The following is a 23,716-nucleotide window of genomic DNA, read 5'->3' on the forward strand; positions in this document are numbered from 1 at the left end:
ATTTAACCTTCGTAGAATTTTTTTATTTAACGACAAAATAATGATATTTTTGAAAAAAAATATTTTAAGGGTATTTTAGTCCAAAACGCCAGAAAATGACAAATACCTAAGGGATTGGGGAGAATCACATTCCCAGTAATAAACTCACAAAATGTCACTGTTAGGAATGACTTATTACTAGGGTTAAGAATCTTTACAATCCAAACGAGGGAATCACATTTCGAAAAAAAATTCTTCCGGTAATCTCACAATCCCCATCGAAACACGCCCTAAATATATATAGAAAAAGAAACTAAAATAAGAAAAATGAGAACACAACTGATTTTCATCACGAAAACATGTGTACAATGTTGTTTCTGCAAGTACAAAGATTTGGGGTTTTTCACACACCCAGAAGCCGACAAATAACATTATCAAAGTTGAACGGAGGTGGTATGCGTTTCTGCGCTAAGCTAATTCAAAAGGAATGGTAAAGAAAAAGCTTACAGATTTTGTCTCCAACACTGAAGCTACTATCAGAGGAGCAAGATGCCGCGTTCGAGGAAGGGTCCCACCCTTGGTAACCTCCGACTACATGGTGCCCTTGTACTCCAGCCATTTTTCTTCCGAATGTCGCTACCATGACAACCACAGGGCCATTCACCAAGAGCCATCTCCTTCCGACCCCACAGCTTGCAGTGAAGCTGATAATCCGAGAGGAAGAAACCATGTAATAGAGAATATTTAATTTTTTTCGATACAACGTACATATACTTAGAAAATGACAATCTCTCAAAAGTTATTACAAGACTAAGTATCTAAGCTATAACAAACGACAATCTCTCAAAAGTTCTAACAATGTTGCGGCGTATAAGATAAAAACAATGAACAAAACAACATTTAAGCATAAAAACATCAAACCATTCATAAATACAAAATAATAACCATCCAAAACAAATCCAATGCCAAATAATTTAGTTCATGGCGTAGCTAAGCTCATCAAAGATCATTCGAGTTAAGTACAAGTCTAAACAAAATAAGAAAATAAAAGTACAAGAAGAAAAACCAAATTTAATATATTTTATGTAAGTATAAAAATCATGCATATTCTAATATACAATACAAATGTACATCAATACACACAAACATGAAGTTCTATGTTCATAAATATTTGATTCACCATAAAGTTCGATCAAAAGATTTTAATTTCAATTTCGACACACTTTTTTTTTGTCTTTTTCTTTAAAAAAAATATTGCGATTTATGAAAAAAATAAGTCAACGTTTTACTTAGGTCATTGGCCAATTAAATTGATCGCTAGTGTTATCGATTTATAGCAGATCGATCACTCATTGTTAATAGTCGTTATTGCAATAACAAAATGTTGGGGCGCGTTAAATCAACTGATCTAGCACGATTTGACCATGTAGAACACCCTTTAATCGTCGTTTGACTGTCTTCTCTTGTTTTACTTTCTCCATCACCTTTTGTTTTATTTACTCTATCATCAAACTCGTTTTCTTCATTTTTAACTTTACACTCGATGTTCAACACTTTTCAAACAAGAAGATTGCTTTTCTAGGGTTTACCTTTAAGAAGGATACTCATACTAGTGATACTAGGGAGACTCCTGCCATCTAAGTCATCCGTGCATAGTATTAAATTGTTATTACATACTTGTAATTGTAGGTGTTGCGGATGTTACGACATGATTTATTTTCTAAAAAATAATTATGATTTTAAACTATGATTGTAGTGTTGTGGTGACCTTGAAAAATGTTACGATATGACTATTACATTGTGTTGTGACTGTAATTTAATATTATGTGTCCCTGTATACTATTATGGGGTTGCTGACATTGCGACTCATATTCTATTGGTCAAACTTGCAGGTGTCATAAATGGCAATAGGAGAAATTGGTTGCCAAATTGGATGGCAAGCCAACAACCCAATTGATGGTGCATCCTTTGTTGAAAATAAGGAAAGTCAATTAAATGAATTAGTTGGTAGAAATAGAATGGGGGGCATTTGCATCTATAAATAGCTCACCCCAACAAGTTATTAATCAATCAAAGCAAGAAACACAAAAGAAAAGCTTAGAGAGAAAAGCTTTAGTGAGAGAAAATTGAGAACAATTTTTAGGGTATAATTGGGTTATGAGTTTTGAGTTTTCTTGTAAACACTTGTAAATTGTCTCCCTTTAGTAAAAGATCTGCAGCAGTCTGGAGGCTTAGGCATAATTGGCCGAACTCCGTTATCAATTTCATGTGTTATTATTCCGCTTTTATTTCACATTCTCACTAATATGGTTATAGGGAAATTACTTGTTTAATTTCCCAACAATTGGTATCAGAACTTTTGGTGGTGAATTTTGTCAGTTTTTCTGTGAGGTTACTATTCATGTTAATAGTAAATTTCATGAATAGTAAAATTTGGTTGCCGATACGAGTTTGTCGACGGAGGTGTTCTAATACACGGTGGTTCGCAAGAATTGTCAGAAATAATCCAAAAGAAGTCAGAAACGATCCAAAAGAAGCTAAATTCGAGTGAGAACGATGGCTGTAGACGAAGGGAATGTGAAAATTAAGAAGTTCGATGGTGCGGACTTTGGCTTTTGGAAGATTCAGATTAAAGATTTTCTGTACCAGAAAAAACTATATCAATCTCTCTCAGAAAAAGCAACCAGAGGGCATGAAGGATGAAGATTGGGCTCTTCTCCACAGACAAACCCTCGAAGTTATCCAACTAACGTTACCCCAAAATGTTACTTTCAAAATAACAAAGGAAAAGACCACGGCGGGTCTTATGGTGACTCTCTAAAGTATGTATAAGAAGTCATCGGCCTCAAACAAAGTTCACTTGATAAGGTGATTATTCAATTTACGGATGGCGGAAGGGGCATCAGTGGCTCAACACATAAATGAACTCAACACAATTACAACCCAGTTGAGTTCCGTGAAAATTGAATTCGATGATGAAGTTCGAGCTTTAATTCTCTTGTCATCTCTACCACACAGTTGTAATGCTACTGTTACAGCAGTCAGCAGCTCGTTGAGAAACAGTAAATTAAAATTCGACGATATTCGGGATCTAATATTGAATGAAGAAATTCGACAGAGAGAACCGGGTGAAGCATCAAGCTCCTCATCCTTGCACACGGAGTCTAGAGGGAGAACTTCATAAAGAAATCTAAATTGTGGCAGATAGAAATCTAGAACGGGAAAGAAAGATTTTAACGTTTATAATTGCGACAAGAATGGTCACTTTAAAAGAGATTGTCGAGCATAGAAGAAAGATATCGACGCACAGGAATCTGCCAACATGACAGAGAAAACATGTGATGCTATGATTCTAAGCGTCAACATTCTGATTTAATCATGGATCTTGGATTCAGGGGCATCTTTCCACGCCACCCCATGCCAATAAATCATGGAGAACTATATCAGTGGTGATTTTGGGAAGATTCATCTAGCTGATGATGAAACCTTGAAGATCGTTGGAAAAAGAGACATTCGATTAAAGTTGCCAAACCAGACCACCTAAAAGCTGAAAGAAGTGAGGCATATTTCTAACCTTAAAAGAAATTTGATTTCTATAGGACAACTTGATGGAGAAGGATATTATACAACCTTTTCCAACTTTGAATGGAAGATTACCAAATGAGCACTTATCATTACTTGTGGTAAGAAGACTGGTACTCTCTATATAACCTCAAACTTGGAGAATATCATTCCAGTAGCAGATGCTAATGGACAATCAAACCTATAGCACCAAAGGCTTGGTCATATCAGAGAGAAAGGGATGAGACACTTTTGTCAAAAAGGAAGCTATCGAATCTAAAGAGTATAGATGTCGGACCATGTGAGGATTGCATCTTTGGCAAACAAAAGAAAATCAGTTTTGTAAAGATTGGCAAGACACACAAGGCTGAAAAGTAGAGTTGGTTCATACTGATGTATGGGGACCATCTCCAGTTCCATCTCTTGCAGGCTCACTATATTATGTCACCTTCATCGATGATTCTACAAGGAAGGTGTGGGTTTATTTTTTGAAGAAGAAATCAAAAGTCTTTGATACCTTCAGAAAATGGAAGGTCTAGTGGAAAATGAGATTGGTTTGAAAGTCAAGCGATTGAGGTATGATAATGGAGGAGAGTACAAAGATAGTAGATTCAGAGAATTTTTCACAAGCAATGGGATCAAGATGAAGACAACAGTTCTCATGACACCACATCAGAATGGCGTAGCATAGTGCATGAACAAAACTCTAAATGAACGTGCCAGAAGTATAAGGATACATGTCGGCTTGCCCAAATTGCTATGGGCTGAAGCTATCAACAGTGCAACTTACCTGATCAACCGTGGGCCCTTAGTTCCCTTGGATGGTGGAATACCAAAGGAAGTTTGGAGCAGAAAATAAAAAAACCTTTCACACTTAAGAGTGTTTGGTTATATTTCTTATGTACACATAAATTATGCTGAAAGAAGTAAACTTGATTATAAGTCCAACAAATGTGTCTTTGTTGGTTACAGTGATGATGAGTTTGGTTACTGGTTTTGGGACTATGAAAATCGAAAGATCATCAGAAGCAGAGATTTCATTTTCAATGAGAATATGATGCACAAAGACAGGTCAACCATAGAATCAAATAGCTCCAATACCGAAGTTGAAACAAAGGAATTTGCTAAGTTTGAGGAGATTTTTGGAAATGATGTTCAGATCAGTCCTGAAGCAGTTTAAGAAGAACCAGACACACCAGAACTGAGATGCTCCTCCAGAATTCCTAAACCAACCCATCGTTATTCGCCTTCTTTGCACTACTTGTTGTTGACTGACAATGGTGAACCAGAGTGCTATGATGAAACAATGTAGATGGAGGATTCAATCAAGTGGGAGTCTTCCATGAAAGATGAGATGGACTCGCTTATGTCAAATCAGACGTGAGAATTAGCTGAATTACCACCAGGCAAGAAAGCGCTCCATAACAAGTGGCTTTACAGGATCAAATAAGAGCACAATGGGAGCAAACGCTACAAAGCAAGATTGGTTGTCAAAGGTTTTCAGCAAAAAAATGTATTGACTACAATGAAATTTTCTCTCCAGTCGTGAAGTTGTCTGCAATCAGACTGGTGTTGAAAATTGTAGCTGCAGAGAATCTACATCTTGAGCAGTTAGATGTAAAGACAGCTTTCCTTCATGGTGATTTGGAGGAAGAAATCTATATGAGGCAGCCAGAAGGCTTCATAGAGGCAGACAAGAAAAACCTAGTATGTAGGTTGAAGAAGAGCTTGTATGGTTTAAAACAAGCTCTAAGATAGTGGTACAAGAAGTTCGATAACTTCATGGGTACTAGTGGTTTTACTAGATGCCAAGCAAATCATTGCTGCTACATCAAGAAGTTCGACAACAACTTCATTATTTTATTGTTGTACGTTGATGACATGCTCGTTGCAGGCTCAGACATGCAAGAGATTATAAACTTGAAGCAAAAATTGTCGAAACAGTTTGCAATGACAAATATGGGCACTGCAAAACAGATTTTTGGGATGAGGATTAAGAGAGACACAAAGTCAGGGACTTTGTTGTTATAACATGTTGAGTACATCAACAAAGTACTCTCCAGGTTCAACATGCAAGATGTTAAACCAGTAAGTACACCTTTAGGTGTTCTTTTTAGACTCTCCAAAGAACAATCACCAAAGACGGAGGAAGAACGTGCACACATGGTGAAGGTGTCGTATGCCTCAGCAATTGGATGTCTGATGTATGTCATGGTTTGTACTAGACCAGATATTGCTCAAGCAGTGGGAACTGTTAGCAGGTACATGAATAATCCGGGCAAGGTACACTGGAAGTAGTCAAATGGATCCTCAGATATCTGTGGGGTACCAAAAATAAAGAACTTTGTTTCAAATATGGAGATATGATACTGTCAGGCTATGTATATGCTGACTTAGCCGGAAATGTTGACATCATAAGAAGCACTACAAGGTATGTTTATACTCTAGGAGGTACCGCAGTGAGTTGGGTTTCTCAACTACGGAAGATAGTTGCTCTCTCCACAACTGAAGTAGAATATATCGTTGTTATGGAAGCCAGCAATGAGATGGTTTGACTCCAAAGTTTCTTGGAAGAGTTAGGCAAGAAACAAGAAAACAATGTCTTGTATTGCGACAGTCAAAGTGTTATCCATCTAGCAAAGAATTCGTCTTTTCATTCCAGGACGAAACACATACAATTGTGATATCATTTTATCCGGTCTCTTCGGGAATATGAAATTTTGAAACTTGAAAAGATTAGTGAAGCTCAAAATCTGGCAACAAAGACGGTGACTACGGACAAATTGAAGTTGTGTTCAGCTTCAGTTAGCATGCTAGAGTAACAAGACCAGAAATGTTGTTGCATTGATCGAGGTGTGAAGACAGATTAAAATCAGTCTTCAAGTGGGAGATTGTTGGTCAAACTTGCAGGTGGCATAAATGGCAATAGGAGAAATTGGTTGGTAAGCCAACAACCCAATTGATGGTGCATCCTTTGTTGAAAATAAGGAAAGCCAATTAAATGAAATAATTGGTAGAAATAGAATGGGAGGCTTTTTCATCTATAAATAGCTCACCCCAATAAGTTCTTAATCAATCAAAGCAAGAAACGCAAAAGAAAATCTTAGAAAGAAAAGCTTTAGTGAGAGAAAATCGAGAGTAATTTTCAGGGTGTAATTGGGTTGTGAGTTAGTGAGTATTTTTTGTAAATACCTGTAAATTTTATGCCTTTAGTAAAAGATCTGTAATATTTTGGAGACTGCATAATTGATCGAACTCTGTTATTAATTTTATGTGTTATTATTCCACTTTTATTTTGTATTCTTATTAATCTAGTTATAAAAAATTATTCGTTTAATTTCCCAACATATTCTTCCTGGCTATTCAGCTCGGCCATGCTCTCCTCTACTGCAGAGTAGGCGAACCTTGCGCAGCAGTAAAAGCCGACATATTTTTCCTTCAATAATTTAACCATAAATAAATATAGAAAAAGGAACGAAAATAAGAAAATTTTCTTCACTAGATTTTCTTTACGCTTGCATGCATACGGTAGGAGAAATAATTTTGTTGGGTTAACAATTTTTTTTAAAATGTAGGGTTCCCAAATTTTGAGGCTATATGAGACTGTAGCATATCAAACCTCACACTTACTAATAGACGGGTCTAGCCATCACCATCTTTCGAGTAGCCATTGTCACTTCACTTCTTCGAGATATGTGAAAAGAGGAAAAGAAGTTTCGCTCGACTAATATTTATTCAAATGGATAGTAGGTTTCTACAAATTCATTGGTCTGTGTTCGACATTTGAGACAGAGCTGTGGGGACATACGTAAGAATAAAAACAGCATGGGAAGCCGGAATCTCACATTTGAAAGTGGATATGGACTACATGCATTCTATTCACCTAGTGGAAAATAAAGCTGCAACTCCAACGAAACGGTTACATATCCGGGAGCTAGAGAAAAGAAGATGGAACTTACGATTTCATCACGTCCCTCGAAAAGGTAACCGCGTGGCAGACTCGTTGGCAAAAATCAGAAACCCATTGGGATTTGATTTGAGGTACATCTCCTTCCGACCCCACCACTTGCAGTGAAGCTGATAGAGAATCTCTAATTTTTCTTATGTCACAAAAAAATACCAAAAAAATAATTTAACTGGACATTTATTAGATTCAAAATCTGGGGTTAAATTTTTTCCTTAAAGTTGATTGGATAAATTAACGGTCTAATTTGAATTTTGGGTACCCAGTTGTCAAAAATTTAGAATTTAGAGATTAAATTAGTTAAGTCTTTGGATGATTTTGGGAATTTAAAGACTAAACAGAACACGGGTGAAACCTGGATTTTTGTTCCGTGAATACTAAGCAAATGTAGGGATACACAATGTAATTTTCTTAATTTATTATAACATAGATTTATTTTTTTACCAAAATCCCTCGATTTTAGATTTTCATTTTTTGGTCGTCTAGCTCTCTCTCATTTTTTTTATTCGTTCTCTATGGCTCATCTTCAGGATCATTTTAGCCCGTTATTTCAACCAACACTGATCTCGTCAATCTCAAAACCCTTCATTCACCTCCGCATAAAAATTTCATTTTTTCACCTCAAAGTCAATATTAATTAGCAACCAATCACATCAATTAAGCCTGCAAACTTACAAATAGTTATAACAACCCTAAAAGTCACTATAAAACTTCGTGATCTATAAAACTTCGTGATCAAGATTGAGAGACAAAATTGACACCTAAGACTTTTATCCTTCTTCCTCACAAACAAAAATCAAATCGGTAAGCGGTATAATCTTTATCTGAAAATGAAAAATTAGTTGACCCTATTCACATATGTAATGGGGTAAGGGTGAGGTAGAGTAGTAGGATGTCCCAACGCCAGATTGAGAGCAGTTTCCGTGGAATACCTCCGTTATGAATTGCCCTCAGTGGGACTCGATCCCACGACCACAAGATTAAGAGCCTTGCGCTCTACCAACTGAGCTAGACTGACAAGACTATGTAATGGGGTAAGGGGAGGTAGGGTAGTAGGCTGCCCCAACGCCAGATTGAGAGCAGCTTCCGTAGAAGATTTTCGTTATGAATTGCACTCAGTAGGACTCGACCCCACAACCACAAGGTTAAAAGATTTGCGCTCTCCCAACTGAACTAGATGGGCAAGACATCTGAAAATGGAAGTGTTTTTCAATTTCATTCCCAGTAACAGACTCGAAATAAACATCAAACCTTTACTTATTTTTGCAAATTTCAATTCCGAGCTAGTGAAGAAAAAAGACGTTCATAATTTGTTTTCAATCAGCTTCCGGTGGATGATGATTGATTTAATCATCAGTTTCCCTTGTCAACTGTTTGATTTGTCTCTCTGTTATGACCCAAGCAGCTATGCCAACTCGGCAATCCTATCAATGATTGACAGGTTAACATTTCAAGGCTTGTTGGTTACGGTAACTAGCTATAAAATGTAGTGGAGTCAATGAAGGAAGGGGATGAAATATTGTTATAATCTGTTACTTCCTCCCTTTCTAGTTTTCTTTATATTCTTGCCTCCTATTTCTCATTCTATCTTCTCTATTTGCTGTAATTTCTTGTTCTTCAATGGAATGCAACTTAATTACTTGAGTTCATATGAGAAACTGAGTTCATAACATTTGGTGCTTTCGTTGAGAGATTGAGCTATGATTAATTAAACTAAGGCCATTAAAACTCTGCAGAAGACTGTCGCACATCACGAACAACTATTGGGATCTCTCCAAGATCATGCTGAGCAGCAGAAACAGGTGAACGATGAGATCCAACAAACACTTAAATATGTGGAACGTCAATTGGAAGTCATATCATTGCATTTGGGACTGCCGGGTAAACTTGTTACTAAGCAAGACAGTTCAAGCACAAAGATCCCCCAATTGTTCGACGATTTGTCAACACCAAAGGAAAATGATGTTGAAGACCAAAAAAATCAAAGCAGTGATGGACTTAATTTTTCAAGTGATATTTGAAGAATCATAGGTTCATCTAAACCCGTCGAGACAACAAAAAATGATGTTCAAGATCAGAATATTAAAATACAAGAGCAACCATCAAAGAAAATTGGGAATCTGCATGTAATTGGCATTCTGAATCCTGTCAATGGCAGTAAGTGCGAAAACCTTCACTTTGAATTCAATTTCCATACTGCCAAATATATGGGATTATACTCTTTGATGTTCTGTACATTGCATGTTGCTGATTTCGGGGATAAATTACAGCTTTTAGGTGTTACATATAAGGGGTTATTTGCTAGGAATTTGATATTTCTAACTATTCATGCTTGGAAAAAGCTTAAAAGGAATCATTTATTGCTGCTTACTCATGTGAAAGTGTTGATTAAGATTGATGATCCTTTTAAGTTTAGGCTTTTGTTAATGGGAAAGGGTGTGACTCAATTCATTAGAAGTTTCGAAGTTCATGATGTCAAGCATTACATAAATGTAACAAGCGATTTGTTGTTTGACAAGTTACAACCAAATCGAAAGTTATGGCTCGGCCTTCGTCGCAATCAAAATTTTTTCCAAAAAGAAACACGAGCGATTGTGAGAGCTGAAATGTTTGGTCAATTGACAAGTGGCCTAGAAGTTACTTGGATCAAACTTAAAAGAGATCAGGTTTTGACAAATGAAAATATTATGGGACCAATGTGTGACATTAGAAGAGCACTTTTTGAAGCATATGCGAGTCTTGTTATTAGACAGGTTGTCCAAGCTATAAGTGACCTGGTTGTGGGAGTTGTTTTATTTCAAGGGGTGAGCCTGAATCAACAATTATTTAAAATTGTACATGATGAGTTGATAAAAGTGATGGGAGAAGAGGTTATTGATTTTGTGTTCTCAAAATTTGGTGCACAAGCCAAGAAAAGTGGCCTTCAATCTCACATAACAATATTACTTGGCTTTCGGGCATGCTGAAACAGAGAGACTATCCCGCATAACAACATTTGTCCCTGATACTGATGAATCAATTAGTAAGTTGGTGAAACAATTCATGAGGTACAAGATGGCAACCAGTTTCCATTGGCTGAACAAGAATTGATGTTAACAAAGATTTTTATGAATGATTTTGCTCAACAGGATATCCTTAACATGACCGGCATATTTAAAGCCAAGGTTGTTGATGTTCCTAATCACACAATTATTCTCGAGTTGATGGGAGGACTAGACAAGTTGGTTGCATTGCAGAGATTGTTGGAGCCGTATGGCATTTATAAGGTTCCTCAAACTAGTCGTCTAATGTTACGACGAATGAATGAAACTAACTTCGTAGTCGAATTCTATCGATTAATGCCTCCGAGATCAAAACCTCCAAAAATGCCGCCAGAATTAATGCCTCTAGAGTTAGACTATATCATTGAAGATGCTGTGATAATGGACATTGCAAGATGGATCCTGATAAATAAAGAAATGGTGGATGAGATGCAAGAAGTGAAGAAAATGTTGAACCCCACAAAAGTTTTGTTGGTTGTGAATACAATGACTGGACAAGAAGTTGCATTAGTCAAAACATTCAATGTTGAGATCGGGGTTGTAGGTGCCATTTTAACAAAGCTAGATAGAGGTTCAAGAGATGATGCAACTTTGAGTGATAAAGAGGTGTTCGGGAAGCCAATCAAACTTGGAGGATATGGAGAGCACATGGAGGACCTTAAACTTTTCTATTTAGATCAAATGGTTGGACGCCTCTCGAGGATGGGAGATGTTTTGTCATTGGTTGAGAAGGCACAAGAAGTTATATGCCAAGAAGATGATGAAAATTGCAAAAGAAGATAAGGAGTACAAAGTTTGACTTCAATTATTTCCTAAAGCAGACTCATGCAATTACTCGGATGAATTCTTTGACTCCTGTTATTGGCATAATTCCTGGCAAGGGAATGGTTACCCCAATCCAAGTTCGAGAAGTAGAGAAGAATTTAAACTTAAGGGATTCAATGATTGAAGTCATGTTAACACATTCATCAACAAGAAGTCACTCCACTATCTTGGTTGGAAAAATAATCGTCCTCAACATCTTCTTCGAACCTTGAGGACAAGGTTCTTCTCCAAGAGAGGGGTATTGTTATGACCCAAGCAGCTATGCCAACTCAGCAATCCTTTCAATGATTGACAGGCCAACATTTCAAGGCTTTGTTGGTTACGGTAACTGGCTATAAAATGTAGTGGAGTCGATGAAGGAAGGGCATGAAATATTGTTATAATCTGTTACTCTCCCTCTCTAGTTTTCTCTCTATTCTTCCCTCCTATTTCTCATTCTATCTACTCTATTTGCTGTAATTTCTTGTTCTTCAATGGAATACAACTTAATTACTTGAGTTCATATCATTGAGAAACTGAGTTCATAACACTCTCATCTAGAAAAGAAGAATCTACGACATTGAGCAGAAACCCAAAAAAATAAAAGTACCCAAATTTGTTCTAAAGGCTGAACTTCCCTGTCCGTTAGAGCTATAAGAACCAGTCTCTACCTTGACCGTTTTGGCCTGAACTAGTAAAGGAAGAAACAAGTTTGTAAATTGATCCATCTTTTATTTAGCACCGAATCAAGAAAAATAAGGTCGTGCCGTCTTTCACCTTCCCATTAGCTAGAAATGGGAAGCATGGCCATATTTTCATGAAACCAGATTGGAAAAAGTGTTCTTAATGCATTTCAAATCCAAGCGTTCACCAAAACCCCATCGCTTTCAAATACCAGTTCTGGAAATATCCCCAGCCATAATAGGTTAATCTTCAAGTTCGATAATCTTCACAACTGAAGCATCCCCGACCTTCTGGCAATCAACAACCCGATCATGCGACTTGATAACTCCGGCAGCCTTCCCATGGTCAGGTGCGACCCTCAAAACCGACTCGTTTGATGCGCTTGTGGACTCCGCCTAGAGAAAACAAAGCATAGCAATATAAGTTCCAAGGCACAATCTAAATGTATAGTTGTTGAATTTCCTTTCGGTCTTGAATAACACAGTTGCCCAGTACTTACAGGATGTCGTGGATCAGCAAGCATAGGGAAAAGACCTCGGACGATGAGGGATTGCCTTGCCTGAAGAATTGGAATAAAAAAGGAGATTTCCATTAAGAACAACACTAGTGTATAAGCTGCAATATAAATATCGACAGTTTAGTCAAGATGTGATCTAAAAATTAACTAGCAATGTAAATTAAAGTTGAGAATAAAACTATTCCAACTTACAAAAACATGCGGCAGAAGTATACCACAAATTATTCATTTATACATTGCAAGGCATTAGAAAAAAAACAAATTCAACTTTTATGTGGTCACTTGGACGTCATGTATTCAAGGTGAATGACATACCTCAAAAGCCCCACTGAAGCTCCATTTCAATTGATTCGTCTTAAGGCGAGGAATGACAACTGAGAGAACCGGCATTGCTGGTCTGTACTTTGCAAGCAATCTGGTATATACACGGAATTCAGATGCCGCATAAATGAACCAACATAGAATATTAGCAACAGCAATGAAACTAATAAAATTAAGAGTATGCATTCAAAGGGGGAAAGTTGCCTCTGAAATTGATCTTTCCATGAAATTGCTCAATTAGAAATTGAAATATAAAAAATTCCATTTCCAAATATAGGAGGGAAGCAAATGGCAAACAATTGCAGCTTGTAATGCTATTTATTGTTATATATAGTTACGACTCTACAATGCAATAAAACTATTAAACCAGTTCAGGAAGAATGAAAGTCTACTCTCTACTCTTGCATTATCCCTTTTTGATCCGACTTATAATTTCAATGTCATTCAAAGATATTAATTATAAAATTAATATTATTGACATTTTATTGACTTTACAATTCATATAGAAATTATTATTTAACTAATATAAATGTATTCAATGGTAAATTACCTTTTTTAGCATAAATAACGTCAAGTGAAAAATAATTAGAATAAGAAAATAATGTTACACTCCACAGATCTATAGCATATATTGTTGGGTAACTTAAGTGGAACTAATCTCTAACAATCGTGTGGAAAAATAAACTAAATAAAAGAGAAATCATCAAATATTAACTTAATTTATTTTAAGCAATTAATTTTCCCACCTAGGGCTTTTTTTCTTTTTCTTTTTTTATTTTTATTAATTAAAAAATATATTTGGTTTGAAAATTCAAAACGGACTGACTAATCCAAATCCTTCTACTGAATAAACCGATAAAACGAAATTACTTCCGTTAAATCGACTTGGTTCAATTCAGTTATATCAGTTAACCCGCTAAGTACAACTTTGACAGGGGGAACAGAGTTCATCAGGAAAAGAGAGAGTAACTGCAGAGAAAATAAAACAACTCAGGTATACCTCGCAGCCCTCCCTGAGGATGTGAAGCATATAATAACTGATGCCTTCACTTTAATTGCCGCTCGTACCTAAACAAGAAATTCAGCATATCAGTACACATTGCAATCACAAAATTGTTTTATCTGTAATTTAAGTTCGTAAAGCCTAGTTTTGGTATAATGAATCCAAAGAGCAGCATTGGGAAAGAAGAAATAACGCAGAGGAAGCAATGGATTCCAAGTGGGTCATTGGCTCTCCAACATATTTGACAGTTTTCTTGAAAAACATGTCCTGGTTGAATACCTTCTCTGCCTGTGAAATTTAAAATAAAAAACACAGGCAAAAATGCTTAGAGATGGAACACAAATACTAAATGACTATTTTAACAATTCCAGACCATTAAACAATCCATATCATTGACAAGCACGGCCAGTTGATGGTACCAGATGCAAAATGCAACAAAATAAAGCATCAAAATTCTGAACCAAAATTTTATGCATGGATTATATTTTCTGGTTATAGAATGGTAGAAAGTCAAATTTTCTGCAGAACGGTCATCACCAATGGAAGACCAGCAGGGAAAAACATGTTTCAAAAGTGTTACTATTTTGGGTTTAAGTGAAGACAATGAGTTGACCAGAGAAACAGGTAAGAATATGACTTGTTCCAGTGAGGCATGCTTTTCTCATCCACAGGAAAAACAGAAAAAGTGCAGTGTCTGTACCCCTTATGAGCCACTTGTAGATGGCAGCACAGGTCACCAACAACTACCAGGAAGTTAAAAACAATGCCTCCATGATTAAGTTTTGTGGATCAAAAAGAGAATTTACCTCAGAGCAAATTTTGCCAACAGTAGAAATGGTTTCGACAGGGTATAACCCACGTAGGGTCTCAGCACCAAGAAGAATAGCATCACTTCCTACAGCCATTAGAAATTGGTACAACTTAAAGACGAGTTTTTAAGTCCTGTACTGTGGGTGGTGGCCATGACCATTTAATAATAGAAAAAGATTTACGTCTTAAATAGAAACAGGGTGTAGTTTCCACTTTCTGGTTCCAATGGAAAAAATAAAAGAATTTTTCGTACATCATTGAATCTCATCATATATGGCATGTAAACATGAACAATTTTTTTTTTTTTTTTTGATAAGATAAACATGAACAATTTGAAAGATATATAAATGAGCAGAATCAATAAAGCATAATAATATACCATCAAGAACAGCATTGGCAACGTCAGTTGCCTCAGCACGAGTTGGCCTCAAGTTGTCAGTCATACTGTCCACAACACGAGTAACAACTGCAGGCTTTCCAGCCATGTTACACTTATAAAGGGCAGACTTTTGAAATAAGAACACCTGAAAAGAAGGGGAAGCAATAAGCAAAAAGCTAATAACATTATGCAATACAATGTAGCAAAACTAATTTACACATTTAAAATGAGGACCAAAAATCCAAAGCAGCTAATAAGCATTAAAAAGTAAGGTTATGTGTTATGGAACGCTGTTTGTTTTATATTAGACCATATTCATAGCTCAATTTTGAAGAAAAACTAATACAGCCACATTCATAGCCCAATGCAAACTGAATCTCTAGTATTCATATAGACTACTAGCATATTTTATGATAAAAACTTTAATGCCAGCAAAATAACTGCCGGTTCAAGTTACAAAACTGACCTTCTCAGGTGGGAGATCAATGCCCAAATTTCCACGGGAAAGAATGATCCCATCTGCTTCCTGAAGTATCTCATCAAAATGGTTTAATCCCTGAAAAATGAAAAAACATTAGTGTCATTTTCTTATTAGCAGCACGTGCCAAAACAACCAGCATTTTTTTGCTCTCTGTAAATACAAGTAATGCACCTCTATGTTCTCAATCTTTGCAAATATTTTCGTCTGATAAAGGTCACCCAACTTTGAAAGAAACTCACGAGCCTGCAAAGAGCATCCGATCAGATAAATGCATAAACTTCAAAGGGAGGAGAGGGGAAGGATCATAAGGATAGTCATTACTTGGCGAACATCTTCCGCATGTCGTGTGTAGGATAGTGAGAGGAAGTCAATTTTGTTTTGAACTCCCCAAGTACTTACAACCTTAAGTATTACCAGGTCAGAAACGGGACTCAGTGAGAAAAAGCAGGGAAACAAGCTAAAACTTATGAAGAGGAAGATTACTTTCTCCATAACTTTCATCATTAAAACAAGAAATCAAGGTCAAACTAACCTCCTTGTCTTTTTCAGTGAGGGTAGGCAAATCAATACGAATTTGAGAGGCATGCAAAGTGAACAATGACCCAGCCAATGTTGCAGAGTTCTTTATCACACAAACCACGTCATTTCCTTTTACCTCATTAACCTGCACAATTTCAGTCAAAAATTTTAGGCATTGATAGGTGCATATGAATTCTCATTGTAAAATTCAAATCCCTAATTAATCAACCAACAAAAAGGCAGTAAAGTAAAAGCAAAATATCTTAACAAAAACACAAAGAAATAGTATCTGCACAATTTCAGTCAAAAAATTTAGGCAATAATAGGTGCATATGAATTCTCATCGTAAGGTTCAAATCCCTAATTAGTCAACCAACAAATAGGCAGTAAAGTTAAAAGAAAAAACACCTTAACAAAAACACAAAGAGATGGTATCTGGTTCCACTTTACTCACCTCCAGCCATACAGATGTGGTTTCACTCCCAGTAAACAGGTACTGACCAATAAAAATAGTGTCTCCCTTCTTCATTGCCTGCAAAAATCAAATTGGGTGACTTTATCATATAGGTTGCACAAAGAAACAGGGAAACCACCAGCAAGTACAAATTCCTTTGAGCTAGATGGAAAAAAGTTAACAAGCTAAGTTTCCCGTATTAATAACCCATAATCACTGTGCACTGGCCAATGCATGACTCCCAACCCCTAATTTAGGAAAATCAGTATATGAAGGATGTGAATGTACAACAGAATCAGACATCCAAGGCAAATTATGTTTTAAACCTCAGAACCAAAGTGCAAGAAGAAAAAGCTTATGCAGATACTTCCGCAGAGAAAATAACATGGGATATACAAACTGCAATGGGAAATAGTGGACTAGCTTTGTACCTTTGACAATCCATTAAAGTTGATTGGCAATAATTCCGAAGTGGCCTCTTGCCCTGCGTCCGGTGTCAAAACAACCATAGCATCTGCCTGAAGTGAGATGGCTTTCTCACTTTTATTATCAACCTGCATCTCAGCACCTACAGTATCCAACATAACCTGGGAACAGAAAAAAATACTTCATTTCATGAATTTCATTATCTACATCAAAGGAGTCAAAGGACACAATCTGTGCTACAGTAACAAAAAAAAAAACCATTGTTTGCCACACTCAAGATTCTGTGACAGTCAACTCCCTTCATCTGGAGTAAGGCACAATGTTACTAACAGTTCACATACAAAATGTACGAATAAAGTAATATTTAAAAATCATTGTAAAAAGAATTATCCTGCTGAACAAAGTTTACATTTAACATTAAGGAGTGTTTGGATGGAGGAATGTACGATTCCCATGGGAATGGAATCCACATTCCCCGTTTGATTAGCCCGAGAATCTCATTCCCGGTAATATAAGATTATCAATAGTGGATTTTTGGGGTATATTACCGGGAATGTCATTACCTCTCATTCCTTAGGTATTGTTAGATTACCGATGTTTTGGACTAAAATGCCCTTAAATTTTTATTTTTTTTCAAAAATATCATTCTTCTATTATTGAATAATAAAAATTCTACGAAGGTTAAATTACAAATTTATCCTTAAATTATTTTAAATTTAAAAAAAAAATCTATAATTAAAATTTTATATAAAGTTCAAGGGTTAAAATAAAATTTTACCCTTTCATTAAACTTTTTTTATATTTTTAATTTTGTAAAAAAATTATATAAATATTATGAATTTAAATTTTTAAAGAAAATATATAAATATTTTCCAACTTGTAATATTATACAAATATATAATAAAGACAATTTGGTCAAATATACATTCCAATAATCTTTTATTCCTTTAACCAAACACGGTAATCTTACATTCCTGCTAAGCCAACCAAACACAAAATAAAACATTCCCAGTAATCCTATTCCCTGGTAATCTTACATTCCCACTGGTAATCTTACATTCCATGAACCAAACGCACCCTAAGACGGACATTTCTCCAATGAAGCAAATAAAAGATATATAACTAACAAAAATTAACCAAAATACGAAGAATATACCGCACAAAGCTTCTTAGTGAGCTTAACAGCTGCCTTCAAATTTTCTAAAATTTCTTGATGATACTCCGGGTCAATCCACGAGAAATCAAACCTAGCCACTGCCCAGAAGTTAAATAAAAAACAGTAAAATTAAAGTTTGAGTCAACAACTTCCAACAATAAACAATAATAATAGCAATAATGAAGATTGAAGCAGCAAATAGAGTACCAGACATTCCAGCTTTAAGGTAACCGGAAATAACTTTCACGGATCGAGATTTCGGACCTAAAGTTCCCACAATCTTCGTCATTGTCGGAAAAAAGCTCTGATAAAAAAAAGAAAGAAAAAAATCAATCAAACTCCAAATCTACTCGGATCCGATCAGCCTCCTCATAAAAGCAAAAGCTAAAAACTGACTGACTTGAAATTGAAAGTAAAAACTTACAGCCTTGGATGGTTCCAGGATTGAAGCCATCCCGATTGGTTCTTCAAGAAGTAGATGAGTGGAATGCATTTTTTGCTCTATTAAAAAAATAAAACAAAAAAATGATTTCCCTTCTCTTTTTCCCTTTATCTCTTGACAGAGAATCATTTGATCAAGAGGCTTTGCGTTAAGAGGACGAAGTGACTTTTTTTTCTTTGGGTTCCGCAAAAACTATAAGCTCTTTGAAACCAAACTCCATGCTTTTGTTCAAGAGTAAAACTTCCTTCTTTTTTTTGGTAGAAAATGAAGTTCTTTCTTTTGTTTCTACAAATTCTTATTGTTCTATATTATTGGTCTCTCTTTTTTTTTAGATAAAATAACGTGAGTGACCGAAAATGCTTATAATATACGATTTTAATCAATTTTTTTAGATTTGCAAAAATAACCAACGAATTTGCAACACGAACTCCAATTTCGCAACACAGTTTCCGAATTCGCAACTCGAATTTGGAATTCGCAACACAGAATTTGGAATTCACAACACATAAGTCGAATTCGCAACTCGAATTAGACAATTTCGCAACAAGAATTTCTTTTTCGCAACTCGATTTTTAAATTCGCAACACGAGTTTCTTTTTCGCAACAAGATTTTCTAATTCGTAACGCGAGTTTCAATTTCGCAACAGGAATTTCGTTTTCGTAACTCAATTTTTGAATTCGCAACGTGAATTTTAATTTCGCAACACAACTTTTAATTTCGCAACACAAATGTTTTGGGTATATAAACTACACAGCAGCAGCAGCATCAACTCATAACCTAAACCCCTAAATCACAACTCAGTCCATCTCCATCTCTCACTCTCTCCGGCGACATCCGTCCCCATATCCGACGACATCCTTCCCCATCTCTAATTTTTTTTTCATAATTTTATTTCTATATAATTTTATTTTTATATAATTTTCAATGATTTCTCTCCCAAATTATCAAGTATTAATTTAATAAAGGTATGTTTTTCTCTAAGTTAGTGATGATATCTAGTTTATAGCTCGTTTGTTTAGTAAATTACTTTATTTACAATTTGTAGAATGAAATCATCTAATGTTGATCATGTTTGGATAGATTTGTGTTATGGAGGGTCATGGGAGAATGTTTATGGTGTTTTACAATACATGACTTTACCCATAAATCTTCAACTAAAATTGTCATTAAAAAAGTTAACTTATGAAAATATAATGTTATGTGTTTCAAAGAAATTGAGTTTAGAGACTCTAAGTGGATTTAGGCTATCTTATCAGAGAAAGGGTAAAATTTATTTGTTAATCGACAATGAAGATGTTGAACGATTCATTGCTTACATTAGTGTTTCGCAAGATGATGTTACATTGTATGTTGTTGAACCTAGAAGTAGTGAAGTTGGGTCAGTAACGGATATTAATTAACTAAGTTCTTCAACCCCAGTTTACGGTGCTCACAATGTACAACGTTGTTATCAACCTCAAAATTTCATGGTTCCACCACAATTTCATCACCAAGAAAATTTTGTTTCACCACATTTCCAATACCAAACACAATATCAAACACAATCTCAAAATCCACAACTTTTCCCTAATCTAAATCCCAATCAATTTACAGACCCAAATTCTGATTTTTGTATTGACCAGTTAGACGATGATGAGCCAACAGATAAAAATGTGAGTACTAGTTAGTATTCAAAATTTGATCTTGGTCAATACCCAGACTTTGATCTTGGTTAATACTTGGATTTTGATGATGTTTCGGATTAGATTTGGGGTAAAAGTAAAGAAGAAGAAGAAACAGACCCTGCTTATTACAATAATGATTTTGATATTGGTCAATACTCGGATTTTGATGATGAAACAGTCGCTGCCGAGAAAGATGTTGTTGATGATAATGAGGAGGAAGTTACAGGTGTGAATAAACATGTTGAACATCTATTATGTAATTCATATAACCCTGAAGAAGAAGAAGAAGTTCCCGAAGAAAAGAAAAAGAAAATTCATGGCAATATAAAGGTTGTTAAGAAAGAGCCATGGGAGTATAACTATAATATGCCACAATTACTTCTGATACCGGAAGAATAGTTGGTAAAGATAGCAGTTTATTGTTACACAAAAGTTATTCGTATCAAGAAAGATGATTGTTTTGATACAAAGGAAGACTTGAAGATAGTTTTGTATACGAAATGTGTGGAAGATGGCTATCAACTAAAAGTTAACAAATCAAGAAAAGATCGTTTCGAAACAAAGTGTAGGATTGACAAAAACTATACGTGGCGTATGATTGCAAAGAGGATAAAAGATTGCGAAATGTTTCAAGTTATGACTTTTATTCATAAACATACATGTTCAAGAACACAAGTTTTTCCTCACCATAGATATGCAAACAAAAAGGTGTTGGGTGGTTTTCTAGCTGAGTTGATGTTTTTGAATGGCAGGGTATATCGGGGTCATGAAATTATGACTCATATGAATGCTCGGTTCAAGATTAGTATCTCATATTCTCAAGCTTGGAGAGCCAAATGTTATGCCTTGGAATTGTTGAGGGGTCGCCAGAAGCATCGTTTGCCCAACTACCGGCTTATTGTCACAATTTAAAGCTGAAAACTTCTGGGTCGATAACTCATATCAAAACAGATAGAGATGGACGTTTTGAGTTGTTGTTTATCGCCATTGGTGCTGCGGTTAGTAAATCAATATAATTTTGTTGACTCTTTTTTTGTTAGTTACATGCATTTCACATTTAAATAATTATATTTTTTGTGTATATTATTTTGTAGATTCGTTCATTTATTACTTGCATGCGCCCAGTTATTATAATTGACGGAGCATATTTGAAAGGTCAATACCTTAGAACAAACTTATTAATAGTAGTCATTGATGCTAATAATGGGATACTGCCAATAGCTTACGGGGTTGGCAAATATAAAACCTCTTATTCATGAACATGGTTTATGGGGTATCTTAGGGATTGTATAAGTCCTATTAGCAATCTGACAATCATATCCGATGGGGAAAACTCAATTGATAACGCTATTAGAAGGTGTTTCCCATATGTTTTTCATGGACATTGTGGTGTTCATTTGTACAGAAATCTAAAATCAATGTCTGCTGGTATAAAAAATCACAAATGGACATACTGGAAGGCTGTAAAAGCTTATCGGGAAGTAGATTTTAATAAGCATATAAATTGTTTAAGATGTGTTTTGCCTCAATGTGCTCAAACACTAGAAGATGTCAGGTTTGAAAGATGGTCAAGAGTACATCAACTTGGAGCAAGATATGGTTTCATGACGTCTAATAGTGCAGAATCAATCAACGCTCTATGTCGCCATTCCCGAAAATTACTCATTACTATGTTAATGGAGTTTTTTCGAGCCTCTATTCAACAGTGATACTATAAGAAAAGAAACCATGCAGGTATTATTTTTTTAAATTCGTAACTTGTCATATTTAATAGATTTTACTAAGTATTATTTATTTAAAATTACGGAACATTGGAACGTCGTGTTACACCATGGACTGAAAAAAAGATAACGAAACGTGTTGTGAAGTCAACGTCATGGAGAGTTGAACCATGTTCAAACACTTTGTTTGAAGTCTTGGATAATAACTTAAATGGGCTTGTCGATCTAAATGCAAAGACGTGTAATTATATGAAATGGAAAACATCTAGTTATCCATGTGGTCATGTTATAAAAGTTGCTCTTCATCTAAACCAAGATGATTCAAGCGCATATGCTATGGATTGCTACACTACATAAGTATATCGACAGACTTATGTCGAGATTGTCTACCCTATTCCACATCCTTCTGAGTAGGACATACCAGATGACTTACAAACAGTTTTGCCACCAGTTATGGACAGAAGGCTACCTGGCCGACCAAAAAATCACGATCGTATACCGTCTAAGGGTGAAGAGAAGACGATATCGACATGTAGTCGGTGCAAGGAAAGTGGTCATACAAGGTTGACCAGTGGATCACCAGTTCCATCACAATCATCTTTTCCTCCACCAAAATATGGATCTTCATCAAAATCCAAATCTCACATGGTGCCAAGTAAAGGGAAATCAAAATCACAATCGCAATCAAAATCCCAATCACAATCGCCTTCACCTTTTGGGACTATTAACTTAGGTGATTTTTAGATGCAAACGTTGTATTATGTATTCATGATTGTATAACACTTATTATATATTAGTACTAATAGAGTAAACAAGAACGTGACAATGGTAACTTTGTATAAAGTAAGCTTATATTACTATATTAATAGCACTAATCAGTGGCAACCAATCAGTGGCAACCTCAGCCTACTAGCTTGCCACCAATCAGTGGCAACCTCATCCTCTGTGGGTATCAATGTCTGTAATGGATAGTTTGCCTCCTAACAATATAAAAGCTCAAATAAAGTTAAACGTCTACTAGTAATAAAATGTTTATATATGGTAGTATTTGTGTTTACTTACATCATTGATCATCATATATGGTAGTATCTCATCCCAATCCAACTGTCAGATCCTCTTCCAAGTAATAGCCCTAGGAATATCATTTGAATTCTTGATGCCATAAGTACGCATGCTGGGAAATACCTTAAATATCCAAATCTACAATATAATACACAAACATTAATTTTAGTAATTGTTAAATAATTAATTTTGGGAACATTATATATTTCTTATCTTAAAGCCCAAATAAAGCCTACCAAAGTGTATTTGGAACCATTCCCATGCAAACTACGATGGTCCTTAAAGGTAGACGACATTTTTTTTCAAGTAGCTTTCCATATATATAAACCTCACGGAAACACGTTCCATGCATCTAGGTCATCTACCAATAATACTAGATCCTTACAAATAGGTTGTCTACCCTGTTTTGCTAAAAAAATGGCATACAAAAGTAACAAAAGGCATACTCGGACAACATCAAGGTCATACATCCGAGTAAAACCATCTTTAAGAAGTAATTTGCTCAAATCATCGATGTGTAAAGTAGCCATCACCTTTTCCAGGTCAGGAAAAACCCGAAATAACCATGATGGGGTGGCGATATGACTAATGTACGGACCTAATTCATCGTGTTGTCCGAAACGTAGACCAGTGACTAAGCAAAACTCCTCCCACCCAAAACGAGTATACGCCGGTGGAAAATGAAATCATATCTCCTCATCACCACGTGGTATCCCCTCGGGTAGAT

At 35.7% G+C, this 23,716-nt stretch overlaps 1 protein-coding gene across 1 annotated transcript; it reads right to left on the bottom strand.

Annotated features, from left to right (window-relative positions):
- Positions 1 to 12,064: 12,064 nt before the first annotated feature.
- On the bottom strand, positions 12,065 to 18,649 carry LOC120126054 (pyruvate kinase 1, cytosolic-like). Its single transcript, XM_039144354.1, has 16 exons — positions 18,524 to 18,649; positions 18,307 to 18,403; positions 18,100 to 18,197; positions 16,949 to 17,104; positions 16,518 to 16,595; positions 16,077 to 16,208; positions 15,866 to 15,946; positions 15,716 to 15,787; positions 15,530 to 15,619; positions 15,064 to 15,208; positions 14,681 to 14,769; positions 14,068 to 14,162; positions 13,872 to 13,940; positions 12,866 to 12,965; positions 12,533 to 12,592; positions 12,065 to 12,428 (listed from the first exon to the last, which is right to left on the bottom strand). The coding sequence occupies exons 1-16, from the start codon at positions 18,590 to 18,592 to the stop codon at positions 12,276 to 12,278; spliced, it is 1,584 nt and encodes a 527-aa protein (XP_039000285.1). The 5' UTR covers positions 18,593 to 18,649; the 3' UTR covers positions 12,065 to 12,275.
- Positions 18,650 to 23,716: the final 5,067 nt, after the last annotated feature.

This window comes from Hibiscus syriacus, unplaced genomic scaffold (genome assembly GCF_006381635.1).
Source record: "Hibiscus syriacus cultivar Baekdansim isolate YM2019G1 unplaced genomic scaffold, ASM638163v2 tig00110450_pilon, whole genome shotgun sequence".
NCBI lineage: Eukaryota > Viridiplantae > Streptophyta > Magnoliopsida > Malvales > Malvaceae > Hibiscus > Hibiscus syriacus.

Bases quoted from the DNA above. Each gene is read 5' to 3' on its own strand.
- LOC120126054 (XM_039144354.1), bottom strand. From the start codon at position 18,592: ATGCATTCCACTCATCTACTTCTTGAAGAACCAATCGGGATGGCTTCA. The intron at 17,105-18,099 runs GTATATTCTTCG...TTCTGTTCCCAG, and splicing joins TCACTAAGAAGCTTTGTGCG to GTTATGTTGGATACTGTAGG. The intron at 13,941-14,067 runs GTTATTTCTTCT...ATTTCTTGTTTA, and splicing joins GAATCCATTGCTTCCTCTGC to GGTACGAGCGGCAATTAAAG.